Genomic DNA, 14,724 nt, shown 5'->3' on the forward strand with positions numbered 1-14,724 from the left:
AATATGAACAGATGGGCAGCGTGAAGGGCCTCTCCTCAAAGTGCTAGAGAAACTCCTTTATACTGATGAAACATGAAGTGATTTGATTCAAGGGATCCATTATAATTCCCACACTACTGAGAACATGTTAGCATCAATCTACATCACTAAACTAGTTTAATACTCTAACGTTGGCACTTGAATTGTTTTAAAGTGTGCAGGATTATTCAGTTTAACAGGATACAGGGCATTAATATTTGGCCATAGATCATAAATCTTAATGAGACAATTGTCACTATAAAATCCCTTTTATTGGGTATTACAGTATACTTTCTGTACAAATAAGCACATGGTTATCTTTGGGGGGAGATCAAAGTCATACTGATGAAAAGACCAGAGAACCAGTATTTGCACTGTGAGGAATGTAGCCAATTGTATAATCTTTATAGCTATAAATTATCTGTACACATGCCCATACAGGACCTATAGCACCACATAGATTAGAACAAAATGTAGCCATTTAGCTTGACGCGTCAAACTCTTCCCTTGGTTTTAACGTGAATACAGTTAAATTACATGTTTCATCTTAAGATTGACTATAGAAGGTTTAGTCGAGTTGAGACCAGAAATGAGCTACTTCTGTTGGTGGGATCATCAGGAGATGTTCATTTTTTTCTTACATACTGTACATCTGTCAGTTGTCTGATGAGCGCGTTAGGACCATGGTTGTGGGGCCTTCCAGAAGGTTCCATCGACATCATGGGGCAGCTTCATGTGATCGCTCACTGTAGATCAGGCCTGGGTATCAAACCTTCTGGGTCCGGGGTTTAAACCGGTTTCTACCAGAACCGGGACTGGTTAGACAACTAGCCAGCATCATGGGATGTTGAGGAAGGAATCACCCCCCGCCCCCCCCCACACACACACACACACACCACTACACACACACACACATTAATTTGCATCCACAGGGTCTCGTGTGTGTGCAGCCCGCTCACAGGTTCCAGCCCAGTCCGATGTGGGTAACAAGCAGGTAGCACATGGCGATCACACACGTCATGATCATCATGGGGAAGCCTAACCTGTAGTTCAGAGAATACACTGTTATAATGCATGTTATCAGTTACATAACAGAACACACCAGTCATGATCAGTTCATAGAATACATGGTTATAATACATGTTATCAATTTCATAACAGAACACACCAGTCATGATCAGTTCATAGAATACAGGGTTATAATACATGTTATCAATTACATAACAGAACACACCAGTCATGGTCAGTTCAGAGAATACAGGGTTATAATACATGTTATCAGTTACATAACAGAACACACCTGTCATGGTCAGTTCAGAGAATACAGGGTTATAATGCCACTTACATATCACATACATCTAACGTAAACACGTCACGGTCAGACGTGTTATCATACATGTTATATATAACCAAACAAACATGTCATAAATTTCATGGGCAACCCCAACCTGTAGACCACCGGACAACACGTGTCATATATCACATGTGATCCTACACGTCGTGATCATCATGTTATATATCACATAACATACACAAATAACAAAACATACAGCATAATCCTACAAGCATTGAACAGCAGGCTGTTCTTAAGGAACATACTCAGTCCTTAGACAGCCTCATTCCTGCCTTTTGTCACTCCATCAGCAGTAAGGAGAGTTGGCAGACTTCCTTGGGATTCTCTCTTTGTGTGTGTGTGTGTGTGGGGGGGGGGGGGAGAGCCTTAGATCAGAGCCAAGCCCTGCTCAATGCCTCAGAGTATTCTAAAGGCCTGCTCTGCTCGCTTTGTCTTCCCTGCTCACGCAGCCATCAGATGAGGTTAACCTTCTAAGAGGGGTGTCGGAGGCACTAGAGCTCACAGTTTGTATCTGCAGACTGCATAGCACAGGATTTTGATTCTGTCCCGTGGAGAAGAGTAACAGAGGCTACAGGTTACACTGTGCCGTTGATGCATGTTAACGTATCTCCAAGTGTGAATCCTAGAGGATAGTGATACACGAGAAAGCATCTCCTATCTAAATCTATATCTACAGATCCAGACAGTGGTTCTGTTATGGAAGCCAGTTAATAAATAACGAATTTCTCTGTTTGTCTTTCTCCCTCCCACGCTATAAAATGAAGCAGCTATTTTTTCCAGAATTGTTGAAAGTGAGCTTAGACAATTAGGGCAATTCAAATAATAATTTAATCACACACTACTTAAATGGCCATTTGATCCACGGTATTCTACCCTGGCTAATTCAATCAGAATACATTTACTTAAAACAGTTTAAAGACCAGTGTGTGGGGAAATGTAAATGTTATAGGACAATCTGTAATGACCTAATCAACTCCAATCTGCAGAACATTCACTCGCATCCTAACCATGACGCCAGGGAATGGAACGGCAATCGAAGGTCTGAGCGAGACTGGGAGCACACAGAGTTTTTCTTTGGGTCTTAGCCTCCGTCTGCAGATCGGTGTCCGTGTCAGTGTAGGATCTGACTTCAGAGGACTCCAGATGGTGGGTGGGTTTGGATGAGGACCATGTCCTATATGACCACATGGCTCTAGTCTCGAGCCATGGATCTGTTGGGTGCTACTCGCTGGCCCACATAAGCTGGGCTTTTGGGGGTTTGTGCTAGAGAGAGAGAAGTAGGAAACAGAGGAGATGGATTGACAGGTGAAAGTCTCTCTCTGTCGCAGCGTCGAACATCGAGAGTATACAACTCTGTTTGTGAAAGGCGTGAGTTTTGTCATTTTTTGTGTGTATGTGCTGTTCGGTTGTCCAACACAATAGAGAATGGTAGACCGCATGAGTCAAGGGTTTTTGGGAGGTGTTCGTTCCCGATGACATTGGTCCCAAAACGACAACACTCACTCGCCACCTCTTAATGTCAAATCACGCTTGATTTAAGCTTGAAGCTAGAAAATAAGAGGAGGCGGTTATGCATTTTATTTGTCTTATTGTTGAACGCATGAAATATGCTAAATGGTGCTTCAGCTAATGAAACAAATGCAATGAGTGAAGTTGAAAGACATTGGCTCTTTTCCACTTAAACTCCTGTGCTTGACAGTGGGAAAGATAGTCTAATGGTTAGGGTGTTGAAAGTTCTGGAATCTGACCCCCAATATCTGCAGTCTACCTTAACGCATCCTTGTTCACGAACCCTAACCGCTTTCTTTCCTAACCTGTAACTTGCTTAAGATAAAACTGTCAGAAAAACGACACAAAATAGGGAATAGTATAAAGAATATAATAAGATAACAAATAAGAGCCCTTCTGTTTGATCTACGTTTGACGTACGTAAAGTCCTCACTCCGTTCAAAAGTCACCTTAAAGAATAACTTTTGACAGAGCGTCTGTGTCTACTGGAGCTTTCCTTGCATTTATTCCAGATGTTAACAGAATTAGTCTGCTCCGTCTACTCCAATAGAAATATCACCTGGCACTGTTAAGCAAACACTGCCACGATACCGTAATCTTGCCTGTGGCTGCGTTGGGAAATGTCACATTGGGCTACACGAGTACTTAGGGTAAACTAATAAATACCAATTGGGATAATGGGCAACAAAGCATTTAGGTGGTAATAAAGTACAATCTCTTCAGTTACCTATTGTCCCTCCCACACAAAAGGTCAATGTGATTAGGGCACAGCAGAAAGCCCCACATAGCAAGCCACTAAGCAGATGTGTCCACAGTCCTCAGGTGAAGGATGGCGAGGGGTTTCCTTTCCTAACATATCCGTTCCCTCGGAGCAGAACAAGGCGCTGACCTTTCCTTGGCCGTTCTGCTCCCCATTTCAACGTCTGACAGAGTCATCCATTTGCAACAGTTCATGGCGTGATGAATGGAAACCATTTTTCTGTCTGTTTGCATTATTATAGCTCCTCTGCTGCAACATACTCTTGTTAAATCTACGTCAAAAGTTCCTTCTCTAGTTTGTAAATTGTCTAGTAATGCTACAATCCCACAGTAACAAGAAAAGAGCACGGTTGGCTTTCTTACCCCCAAGAAAAACACAAGTTAGCTTTTTAAATTTAATCTAGAGGGGGTCATTTGTATGTTCAACAAAATCCTAAACTTCCCCGATACGATCTTATTAGCAGCGTTCATGCGTAATGTTTTAAATCCTGCATGGCCCAGAATCTCTCCATCTGTTGTACTGTAGCCGTGGTTAGGCTTCTGGGGATATCTTTAAAACTCTTTGGGCTGGCTACAATACTGTGAAAGAGAGATTTAATTAGCTTCCAAAGCCCATTAAACCCAATTATCAGCAGGGAGATGACTCCGGATCACAACCAACACTCTCATTACCAGCGCTTGATGAGCGAAACAATAGTTTATCTTTCCTTGTGTTCCGACAATAGCCCAGACCAGCTGATTTTTCCCACAGATCCTAATGATGGGGTGCGAGTAATGACAATGTCGGAAGACCCATGTGTTCAATGGGTAATGGACTAATGGTTCACATGCAGCTGACCAAGGTTGTGTGTTGTACATCAGGCTGTTACTCAAACGCCATCTATGGATGCGCAGATGTGGTCATCATACGGACGCACTGCCTCAACTATTCCAAGCTAGGCCACTCATGGTACAGTTTGATCGGATACTGTTGGTTGTATCAGGTCCTTTTATGGTGGGACAAGGACCCATTAAGGTTTCCACTGCTACATGTTGACATTAACATGTTAATACAACTGTTAGATCTGGGAAAACATGGATCCTGTAGTGGCTTAGGTGTTCAACTCCCAGACCAAAGGTTCTAGGATCGATCCCAAATATCTGCAGCCTAGCTGCAAGGGTTAGGCGCAAAAATGCCCTGACCCTTACCATTAATAATATGTATCTGAATTCACTGTAAGGCACTTTGGATAAAAGCTAAAATACTAAAATGATACGTTTTCTCAGACATTAATCTCTGCATTTTTATCAACTGAAAAGAGATGAGAGAGATAGGAAGAGAGAGAGAGACAGAGAATGGATGAAGAGAGAGAGAGGATAGAGAGAGAGAGAGAGAGAGAGAGAGAGAGAGAGAGAGAGAGAGAGAGGGAGAGAGAGAGAGAGAGAGAGAGAGAGAGAGAGGGAGAGAAGGGATGGGATAGAGAAGGGACACAGAGAGAGAGAGAGAGAGAGAGAGAGAGGGGAAGAGAAGGGAAGAGAAGGGATGGAGAGAAAGTAAGAGAATATTGGAGAGAGACAGGGACAGACAGGCATGAAGAAAGCAGTACACAGCAGCACACAGAATCCTGGGGAGCTGGTTCAGCTCAGCATTAAAAACACTGCTCATGGGGCCGGTGCCTCACCGGGTAGGGCGCATACCATTAAGGCTCAGTCCTGATTGCAGCGACCCGGGTTCGGTTCCTGCCCGTAGTCCTTTGCTGCATGTCCTCAAGTCTATCCCCCATACCTTCCTGTCTATCTCACTCTATAATAAAGCATAAAAATGAACTCATGAAGAGGGTTGATTAGCCATGAAGGCAGCTCTGATGTGTTGTAAGACGGCTCTCTCTGAAATCACCTCTCTGAGACTCTTCTCAAACTCAACAGGTTTTACACTGGGGGGGGAATCAGGACATTGTAAAATAAGATGTACACACACATCCAATTGTTGTTGTGCAGGTGCTGAACAAGTAAGGTATACTACTCCCAGGGTGTTTAATTCAGAAATATATATCCAAAACAAGAACAAGATGTTCCAGTCGAAGCTCAAATGTGATCGAAATGTGATATAAACTCTACCACGGCCCAGTACTTTCTGCTGTGCAGCTGACCTGAATTTACTAAGTGCTACTACAGTCCCTGCCTTGGGTTCTGTTGGCAAGGCTTCAGGCGTGTCCAGGACTATGTGTCTCTGCTGGGTGACACCTCAGGAAGTTCCCTGCCAGCTGCCCAGAGCGGTTTCCCTGTGCCAGAGGGTAAAAGGGATCCCCCTGTATCTCCACACAGCCATCCCATAATAACCATATATTACCATCCCCTGTGGTTCCTTCCTTGCTGTAGGCAGCGGTTAGCCCAGGCCCATCTCTCTGGGCTGGAGCACGAGAGCCGAGTGCATTTTATAAATGACACCCTGAACGTAATCTCGCAGTGCATTAACCACAATACGCCAATATAACTCTAATGGGATTTTAAACCAAATGGATGTAATTGCTACAATTTTACAGTCTGTAAAATTGTGCTGTATTATGATGTACCATGGGAAGTGTGGAAAAGCTAATTGCAAATGATCAATTATGGCACGCATTCCCCGACACACACACACACACACACACGTGCACGCAGTGAAAACTGTGTGCGTGCGTGCGTGAGTGCGTGCGTGCGTGTGTGTGTGTGTGTTGAGATGGGTAGATTACTTGTGTGAGCATTATCTTGTATATCTACTGCCCTCTTTTTTAAATTATAGTTAAAATACCTATATACGACAGGCCCTTGTGAGAAACATTTCTGATTCTGTTTTAAAACATGCTCTATAGATAATTTGGATTTAATTTGAAATAATTTTAATTATTATTGTTATAATTGTGATTATTACTACGACAGTGAATATTATCTTGTCCCACAAATCAGGTTGAGAATCACTAGTATCGTTTAAATGAACCCGGAGCAGGATGAATTAACCCGTTTAAACGGGTTAATTTTTAGGACACAAACCAGACGAACCAAGTGAGGGCCATAGAAACACTACTGTAGATGTGTGAAGAACACAGCTCTAGATTAACATTGTGAGGACCAAGGACGTCTTTGGCAATGTTTACAGTTGTTTTCTCATCAAGGATGTTGAGGCTGTAATCACAAAACTGTAGATGAATCAATGAAGTAGACTAGAGTCTGGTGCTGAATCGTCACTGAAGGATGACGCTGAACGGTCCCTGACCGATGACAATGCCCATCTGACGGAACTACTGCCCCCCTTGGCGGCAGGTCGGGCTAACTTTGGCCCGACCTCAGAGATGGTAGATGGTAGGTGTTTGAAAGACAGCTCAGAGGTCTGACTCTTGAGGACTAAGAGGAGCTAGATGAAGTGGGCTCTCGTTGAAATGAGCAGTGAATCAAACTGCTGGCACCCATACTCTCCACAAGTGTGACAGACACAAACTGAGCGGTGAGAGTGTGGGAGGAGGGGTCACCACATGATGAGATGGGTTACCCATCTTGACTGGAATCTCTGTGTTTTCACACCCTTGTGCTCCTTTAAACTAGCCCTGGGAGCCAGACGAATCTTGCAAGCTCATGTTTTATTTGCTTCCATACAAAAGGATTTCTGCCCGATACCAGATAGACCAGATAAATCACAACCGTTTATCTCATATGAGGGGGGATAAATACGATGACAATCATTCAACGACAACAAAGACGGCTGCCGCTTATCTGTAGAAAGGTCTGTTGATTCCGCCATTGAGAACTTGACGGTATATTTTCACTAAAAGAAGAACAAACGACTGCACTTTAAGCTTTTGTTGGGAAGAAAGATATATGTTTTTCTTTGCTTAGTACTGGTTCACCCGTTTCTTAGCTATGATTGGTTGGAGGCCTATTTGAGTCCAGAGGCATTTTGGTCTGCGCCCATGGTGACACCCCTTGAAAATCGAAAATGAGCGGAGAGGATCCAGACTAATGGCATGTGCAATTTGTCTGTGGATGCCAGCCTACCTTTACACAGAAAGTTAAGGGTTTCCAAGGTAAAGGACAGAAGAAACATATAAGCCTCTCATAATAAGCCGTCACATATGTTCAGTGTATGTAATGGCGGCGAGATGGAAAAAAGGTTATAAATGCTTCTCCTTGCTTCAAAGAAACGGCCAGAAAAGTTTGATAAAAATCAGTATGAAACCCCTCTAAAAGAGGAGGCACTTACTTTAATAATAATCACATGGAGAATGTTCTGGTACTGTAATCATGCCGCAATCAACTGATTGCATTCAAGTTAAATCTTCCTCGTATTCAAGGTTCCACTGTAAAATAATGACCATTAGGAATTCTGGGAAAATAAAAGAAGAGACAGCGAACGAGGGAGGGGGCGATGGGGCAACGTCTGAGAGACGCTGAATGAAAGTGAGAGGATCACACAAGACTTCAGTTACGTGGTCTTCTTATCAGGCACGCGGAAAACGAAGGTGTTTATTACCTTCACCACTCCCCAGCACACTCCTCTCTTCTGAACCCAGCATGCATACACTGTGGCAGAGTTTTTATTCCTGGGATTTGATTTCCTCGTTATGACTAATGATGCACTTGACTTCAGAGCTTCAGTCATCTGCGCTCGTCAGGTGAAATTTCATATGTCAAGCAGAGGCAGAATTTCCCATGATGCCCCTCTGCTGGTGGTTTGCTCATAGGGACTAAACTAATAGGATAGTAAATGACCAAATCCGAGCAGGAAGACAGGGATAGAAAGGGGACTTCCTTCTATATCAGCCGTTCAAAACGGTTAGACCTTGGTCACATCACCGAGGGGTACGGTCAGAGCAACAGCAGCGGCGGTCCTAAACACGTCTTGCTGTATACCACATATTCGGGGCATAACATGTTAAGTAATTCCCAAGCCCTTATCATGTCAGGTCAACTAGTCTGGCACAGCAAGGAATACCGTAGTAGAAGTACTGCCTGTTCCAAATTGCTTTTTGTCCGTGTTGAGGGTGCAACCTCGAAACTCTTCAGAAACTGCATGCCATTTAATGAGCTCTGGCTTTTTTGAACAGATCTTAAAAGTAAAAGTTTTTTTTCTGAGCAAGCGAGAAGGAAACTTCTTGGGAACTTGAGTTGAGCAACTACATGCTATTGTCAGGCCAGGGAGATACTTAAAAAAAAAACACGAATAAGATTGATAAGATGTGTCACACTTTGCTATTTTCTAATAAAAGGAAGGATTCTTCATCAGTTTCCTTGAAAAACTGACATTATTCTGGGGAGAACGCAAATCCTGGACGGATGAGGTCAGTGGTCTAACTTTTCCCAAAAAGCTTTTGTGGAAACCGAGTCGATGTTGTAGATGTTGTTAACCAAGCCTGATGGGCCCACTTTGAGTTAGAGAAAAAAGTGCTGTGATGACAGTACGACTGACCTGAAGAACTCCATGAAGGAGAACCCGTAGCCGTGCTGCTCTGCGATGCCAGCACACACCACGTTCGCAGAGGCGCCGATCAGCGTTCCGTTTCCTTCAAAACAAGACAGTCAGTCAGTCAATGTTAAAATAAGTCTTTGTTCTGCTTGATTGACAGGAAAAATCTCAACTTTATTTTCCTCTCTCTCGAAACATTTTAATGGGGTTGCAGTGAGTGAAACGAAAGAACGAAAGCATGTACTGGTGGCTGCCTCGACCCCATTGGCTCCCAGCACTAAATGCCAACCAATCATAGAACTGGATCACTGCGCTACAACCCCTCTGGAAGGCCCGGGTTTAAGGACACATATTCATCAAGAATTTGCACCAGATTAGGTCCGCTGAATTCCGGCAGGCTTTTTGTTGGTCTGTCAACAGCAATACGTCAAAAATAATGGAATTAGTAATGGAGGGGAAGTTTATCAAGACACAGGAAATGAAATGATTGACTTTGTTTATCAGAGTCCTTGAGAAAAGTGACAGCCGATCAGGCCGCTGATACAATGCATCATGCGTATGTGATTATTCCATCAGTCTGTCAGATACAGACTGGGCTACAGATTTATCTATCATCTGGTTATCACAGGCCCATCCTCCCCTTTTCAGCTACCATTAGCTTGATGAGCGTTAACTTCTTTTCAAATTAATTGAGGAGTAATATTTTAAAAACATGAAATATCCACTGTACTGTTGGTTGAATCAGGTTTTTTTGAAGTTATACATTCATTTACTTAGGGACAATAAAGTATTACGCCTGGTATTAAGTACCACTGGTGTTATTTATCACTACTGGTATTTCTTAAAGTCACTATTTTCAGTTTGTATGTTTGCTATAGCGTGTTTAAAGTGGTTCCGGGGCCTCGGCGGGTCGCCCTCCCTGTGACTGACGATTAAACCCAAACTACAGCGACAACTTTTTCACCCGTCAGCCCGTCGGCCCTGCTGTGTTGCACAGGCTAAAAGGCCAGCGTGTCAGCGGCTGCGTTTACAGATTCACAGGGGGGTGGGGTTGGCTCAGCTGCGACAAGCGCAAGCCCCGGCAATCACCTGCAGCACAAACATGTCGTCCCCCTGACAGGGCCCATCTATAAAACAGAGTCAAAGTCCTCAAAGTGCTGTGAGAATCTATCAAGAGCATCCGGAGGCCAGTGGCCAAGCGACTTTAGAGAAGGAATAGAGAGACTATGGAGGAGGATGCATGTCGGTTAGGATGCACACAAGAGAATGGGTTAGATTGATATAAGACAAAAGCTGGAAGGTGAGGGAGAAGATGTTTGAGCCATCCAGGGTATGTACGGAGAGGATTCTCTGGTTGATTTCATGGTGTGTAGAGGAAGATGAAAGTTGGTGATCTAAGGGTACTGAAGATGTTTTTTTTGTGATCTCAGAGGGTTGTGGGAACTGGAAGCTAAAGCTTGGGTGATTTCAGGAAGTTGAGAAAGAAGAGGATGAAGTTTGGGTGATCTCAGGAAGTTGAGGAAGAAGAGGATGAAGTTTGTGTGATCTCAGGAAGTTGAGGAAGAAGAGGATGAAGTTGGGAAATGTCAGGGTTTTTGGGGAAGAGGAGGATGAAGTTTGGGTGATTATAGGTGTGTGGTGAAGGAGTCAGCTCACCTCCCAGACAGGCCCCCATGGCAAGTGCGAAGATGAGCGGTTTGACAGGGAGGTTGACGTCCTCGTCCTGACTCAGGTTGATGAGAACTGGAATCTGAGGACAGACGAGGACTGGGATCAGGAAGACAAACCCTGCTGGTAACTAAACTTAGTACCCCTTGTCTTGTCTGTCATTTTAAACAGTAACAACATTCAAGTTTTTTGGAGCTACTCCAAGTGTGATTGTATTTTTTCATTGTTCTCAGCGTCACTTGTCAGATGCTTTAGATAAAGTTGACAGCTGAAGTGACGAATAACAAAGACAATATGCAAGTCATGGCAAGGATACTTCTTGCAGTAGTATAGCGGTTATGCTTTCTAAAAATGTACAATATTGATGTAGATTATGCAAAGTGAACACAAGCCAGATTGTGATTTGTTGGTTGGATGATAAAGAGATGCTGTGTTTTGGCTGTTTATCCACAGCAGGATAGTACATGTAAGTAATTAGGCACGCGTGCCCACATACACAATACATACACAAATACACACACACACACACCTCTGATCATTATCTTAAAATGAAAGCATTTAACCTCTTTAAAAACAATCAAAAACAGCTTTAACTGTGTGGAAAATTGGCTAGCCAGGCCACAATATCACTGTTCAGTCTATTTACTGAGAGTGCTGTATTATGAAACGTTTTATAGATGGTATTCAAAGAGATCGATGGAGCAGTCGCTATATAATTAGCTGCTTATCACTGATCACATTCTACCATTCAGCCTTAATAACGCAGGACAAAGCAGTCACAAACAGTATTTTTGTCAACTTGGGGATACAAATGCAGTTTGGTAGTTAGGTTGGTGTCTGTGTTTGACCCTGAAGTCAATCTGTCTATCTGTCAACCACAATTAATCAGCAGTTAGTAAAGAAATAAACATTGAGTTCCATGATGGAACATTAACAGCCTATTGGCTAGCCGATCTAAACTCTCTCTGCTATAGATAGACACAAATCATTTTCTGGTCATTTTCTCTTCTATTTATATTTGTATTTAACATTTCTATTTCTACTGTAATTGTGGTCTTTGTAACCCCCAGCACACCCTGTTCCAAAGCTTTAATTGCAGAGAACTGGAGCGGAATTGAATGTAATGATCGCTGGCTAAATGAAAGCCCTGGTTTCAATTTGGAGCGACTATCATTTTCCAAGAGCTAGATCTGAACTTGCATAAGAAATATTGATTTAAAGAAACAGTTTTTGAAATTATTAAATCTCTTTGTCCATCTCCGACCCTCTCTAAATGACTTGCGGTCACCATCCATCAATGTCAGCTTCCAAATGAAGTATCACAGAGCTGGATATATGGTCTGTCTGGAAGACGTCTAAATAAAGATATGTCTTTTAGTCTACATGTACTTTTTGTTCTCTGATCGTGTTATGAGAATGGGATTTAGTTATGAACCTCAAACACTAAACATGCTCACATCAGGCTATGAGATTTTAGTAGACCTAGGTCTTAGTGAATCTTATAGCAACTGTTTTAGGCTGTATTATTCCTTTCAGAATCCTGTTATATACAGATCCCTTTACAAGATAATATTCTCATAACTCTCATGTTCCTCCTACCATGGTGGCGGTGAAGGGGATGTTGTCTATGAGCGAGGAGGCCAGGGCAGAGATCCACATCACCAGGATGATGGCTATGGCCAGACGCTGGTCTTCTGGCACAGCCTGAGACACACGCACAAACACAGAAAGACGGATGGTGAAAGGCTGCCCTCTCTGCCAAACTGCTCGACCCCAGCAGAAGAGCAAACACAGCAGAACCCCATGGCCAAGTCAGGAAGGAGACTAGAGGGCTCCTCTATTCAGACAGAGAGAGACATGGAGGAGGGAGAGAGACATTGACGAGGGAGAGATAGAGATGGTTGCAGGAGAGTTAAGAGATGGAAAAGGAAAGTGAGACGGAGGGAGAGAGATGGAAGAGGGAGAATGCGGGAGAGAGATAGAGATGGAGAAGAGAGAGAGAGGGATGGATGAGTAGGTAGGGAGAGAGAGAGAGAAATGGAAGCAAGAGAGAGAGACGGAGGAGGAAGAGAGAGAGAGGAGATGAAGATGTTGCTGGCCAAGAGTTTCGGCCAACCCCCAAATCGCTGCGGACCAAGCCCTGGAGCACCTTCGGAGCGTTACGTGTGAAACATAACATTGTGCGGGAGCGTGCACCTGTGAAACACAACATTGCGCAGGAGCGTGCATGTGTGCAACACAAGTCATGCGGGATCGTGCACGTGGGAAACATAAGGTCTTGCGCTGGCGTTGTGCCCTGCGTGGCAGCAGATGGACAGCTATCGCCCCACTCAGACGGACATCTCCCTCCCTGTGTCTGTCACAGTCCCAGACTTTATAGTGTGTTAAGCGTGTGTGTGTGTGTGTGTGTGTGTGTGTGTGTGTGTGTGTGTGTAGTGTATAGTTGTGTTTAGGTGTGATTGTTGTATCAGTGTGTTGCATCAGATTAAGAATGTTTGTGTTGTGTATTGTGTTTTTATGTGTGTGTGCATCAGAGCAGGTATGTGTATATAGGGGTGTGTGTGTGTGTGTGTGTGTGTGTGTGTGTGTGTGTGTGTGTGTGTGTGTGTGTGTGTGTGGGGGGGGGTGTGGGTGTGAGTGTGTGGGTGTATCAGGTTAAGAATGTATGAGTATACTCTGTGTGTATCAGAGCTGGTATATGTGGAACTCAGAGTTGGCCTGTCAGGTGGGATTATTGCCAGCCGGGCGGTGGCTCCCCAAATGAAGGCTGACACAACCCTGCTGCAGGAAACACTCCTGCATGCTGCCCGCCAAAGCACTCGACCACGGCTAACAATGGGGCTGAGATAGCCCTCACGCTGCACCTCAGTGCAGTACGGCAGAACAATGAGTGTCTCATTAGTACACATCATTCTAATACTATAGCAGCCACTGCTATGAGTACTTGGACTGTATACAACTCTTGGTATAGCATCTAGAGTAGCTTACTATATATAACTAGAACCCAAATGACTAATGCCAACTTAACACTTAATAACTTCATCATAGATAATCAACATCCCACCTGGTATTAAAATAAGGGCCCTTTACGACATTGCATTAGATTACTCTAGGCCTGCATGTTCCGATAGTATATAATGTCGTTTAGTGACTAATAATAAGCCTCAATGCAATGCTGTTACTTTGTTAAGCTATCAATAACTAATCATTCTAAGTGGTCTCGCGGGGGGAGTCAGCGAAAAATAGAAGAAAAGAAGGAGGAAGAGAAGAAAAACATGAAACGTGATGAAGATGACTCACCTTGATCAGAAGAGCTGTCTGCACTCCTATGTAGTCGATGAGCTGAAGCTGAGCCAAAGCCTGCAGGGACACGAGGGGACAGGAGAAGGTGAGAAGGAGGGCACAGGATCTAACATGGGGACGAGAGGAGGTAAGGAGGAGGAGGAGGGGAACACAGGATCCAACATGGAGACCAGAGGAGTGGAGGAGGATGAGGAGCAGGGGACGACAGGATCCAACGTGGGGACAGGAAGAGGTGAAGAGGAGGGAGAGGAGAACATAGGATCCATCATGGAGACATGAGGAGGAGGGGCATGGGGAGAACACAGGGTCCAACATGGAGGACAGAAACAGCTAATCTTCTGAAATAGGCGCTACAGGTGATTCAAACTTTACTGAATAAAGACTTTGAGAAGAAACTGAAGGACCGACACAAAAGCAGTACGGCAGTCGCTAAGGAGGTAGAGCGAGTTCAATGGTAACCAGAAGGTCGCCAGTTCGATCCCTTTACTGAGTGTTCCAGGTCTCCTTGAGCTATTTCGATCCCCGGCTGAGTGTTCGAGGTCTCTAGTTCGATCCCTGTTGAGGTCTCCCTGCTCAGGACACCTAACCCTAACTGCTAACGAACCAGCTGGCTGTCACCTTGCATGGTTGACACCGCTGTCGATGTGTTAATGTGTATATTAATGGTTGCAAGTCGCTGGACAAAAGCGTCTGCAAA

The 14,724-nt window shown here is 44.0% G+C and overlaps 1 protein-coding gene across 1 annotated transcript in view; it reads right to left on the bottom strand.

Annotated features, from left to right (window-relative positions):
- Nucleotides 1-973: 973 nt before the first annotated feature.
- The window catches only part of oca2 (oculocutaneous albinism II), a gene marked incomplete at both ends in the record, with an annotated part of 41,601 nt that continues 27,850 nt past the window's right edge, over nucleotides 974-14,724 (bottom strand). The window contains 5 exons of the mRNA XM_079740380.1: nucleotides 974-1,061; nucleotides 9,060-9,153; nucleotides 10,713-10,806; nucleotides 12,324-12,428; nucleotides 14,025-14,084. Of these exons, the coding sequence (XP_079596506.1) occupies nucleotides 974-1,061; nucleotides 9,060-9,153; nucleotides 10,713-10,806; nucleotides 12,324-12,428; nucleotides 14,025-14,084 (441 nt within the window). The remainder of the gene's footprint in view (nucleotides 1,062-9,059; nucleotides 9,154-10,712; nucleotides 10,807-12,323; nucleotides 12,429-14,024; nucleotides 14,085-14,724) is intronic.

The sequence above is a fragment of the Pollachius pollachius genome (assembly GCF_949987615.1).
Source record: "Pollachius pollachius genome assembly, chromosome: 7".
Taxonomy (NCBI): domain Eukaryota; kingdom Metazoa; phylum Chordata; class Actinopteri; order Gadiformes; family Gadidae; genus Pollachius; species Pollachius pollachius.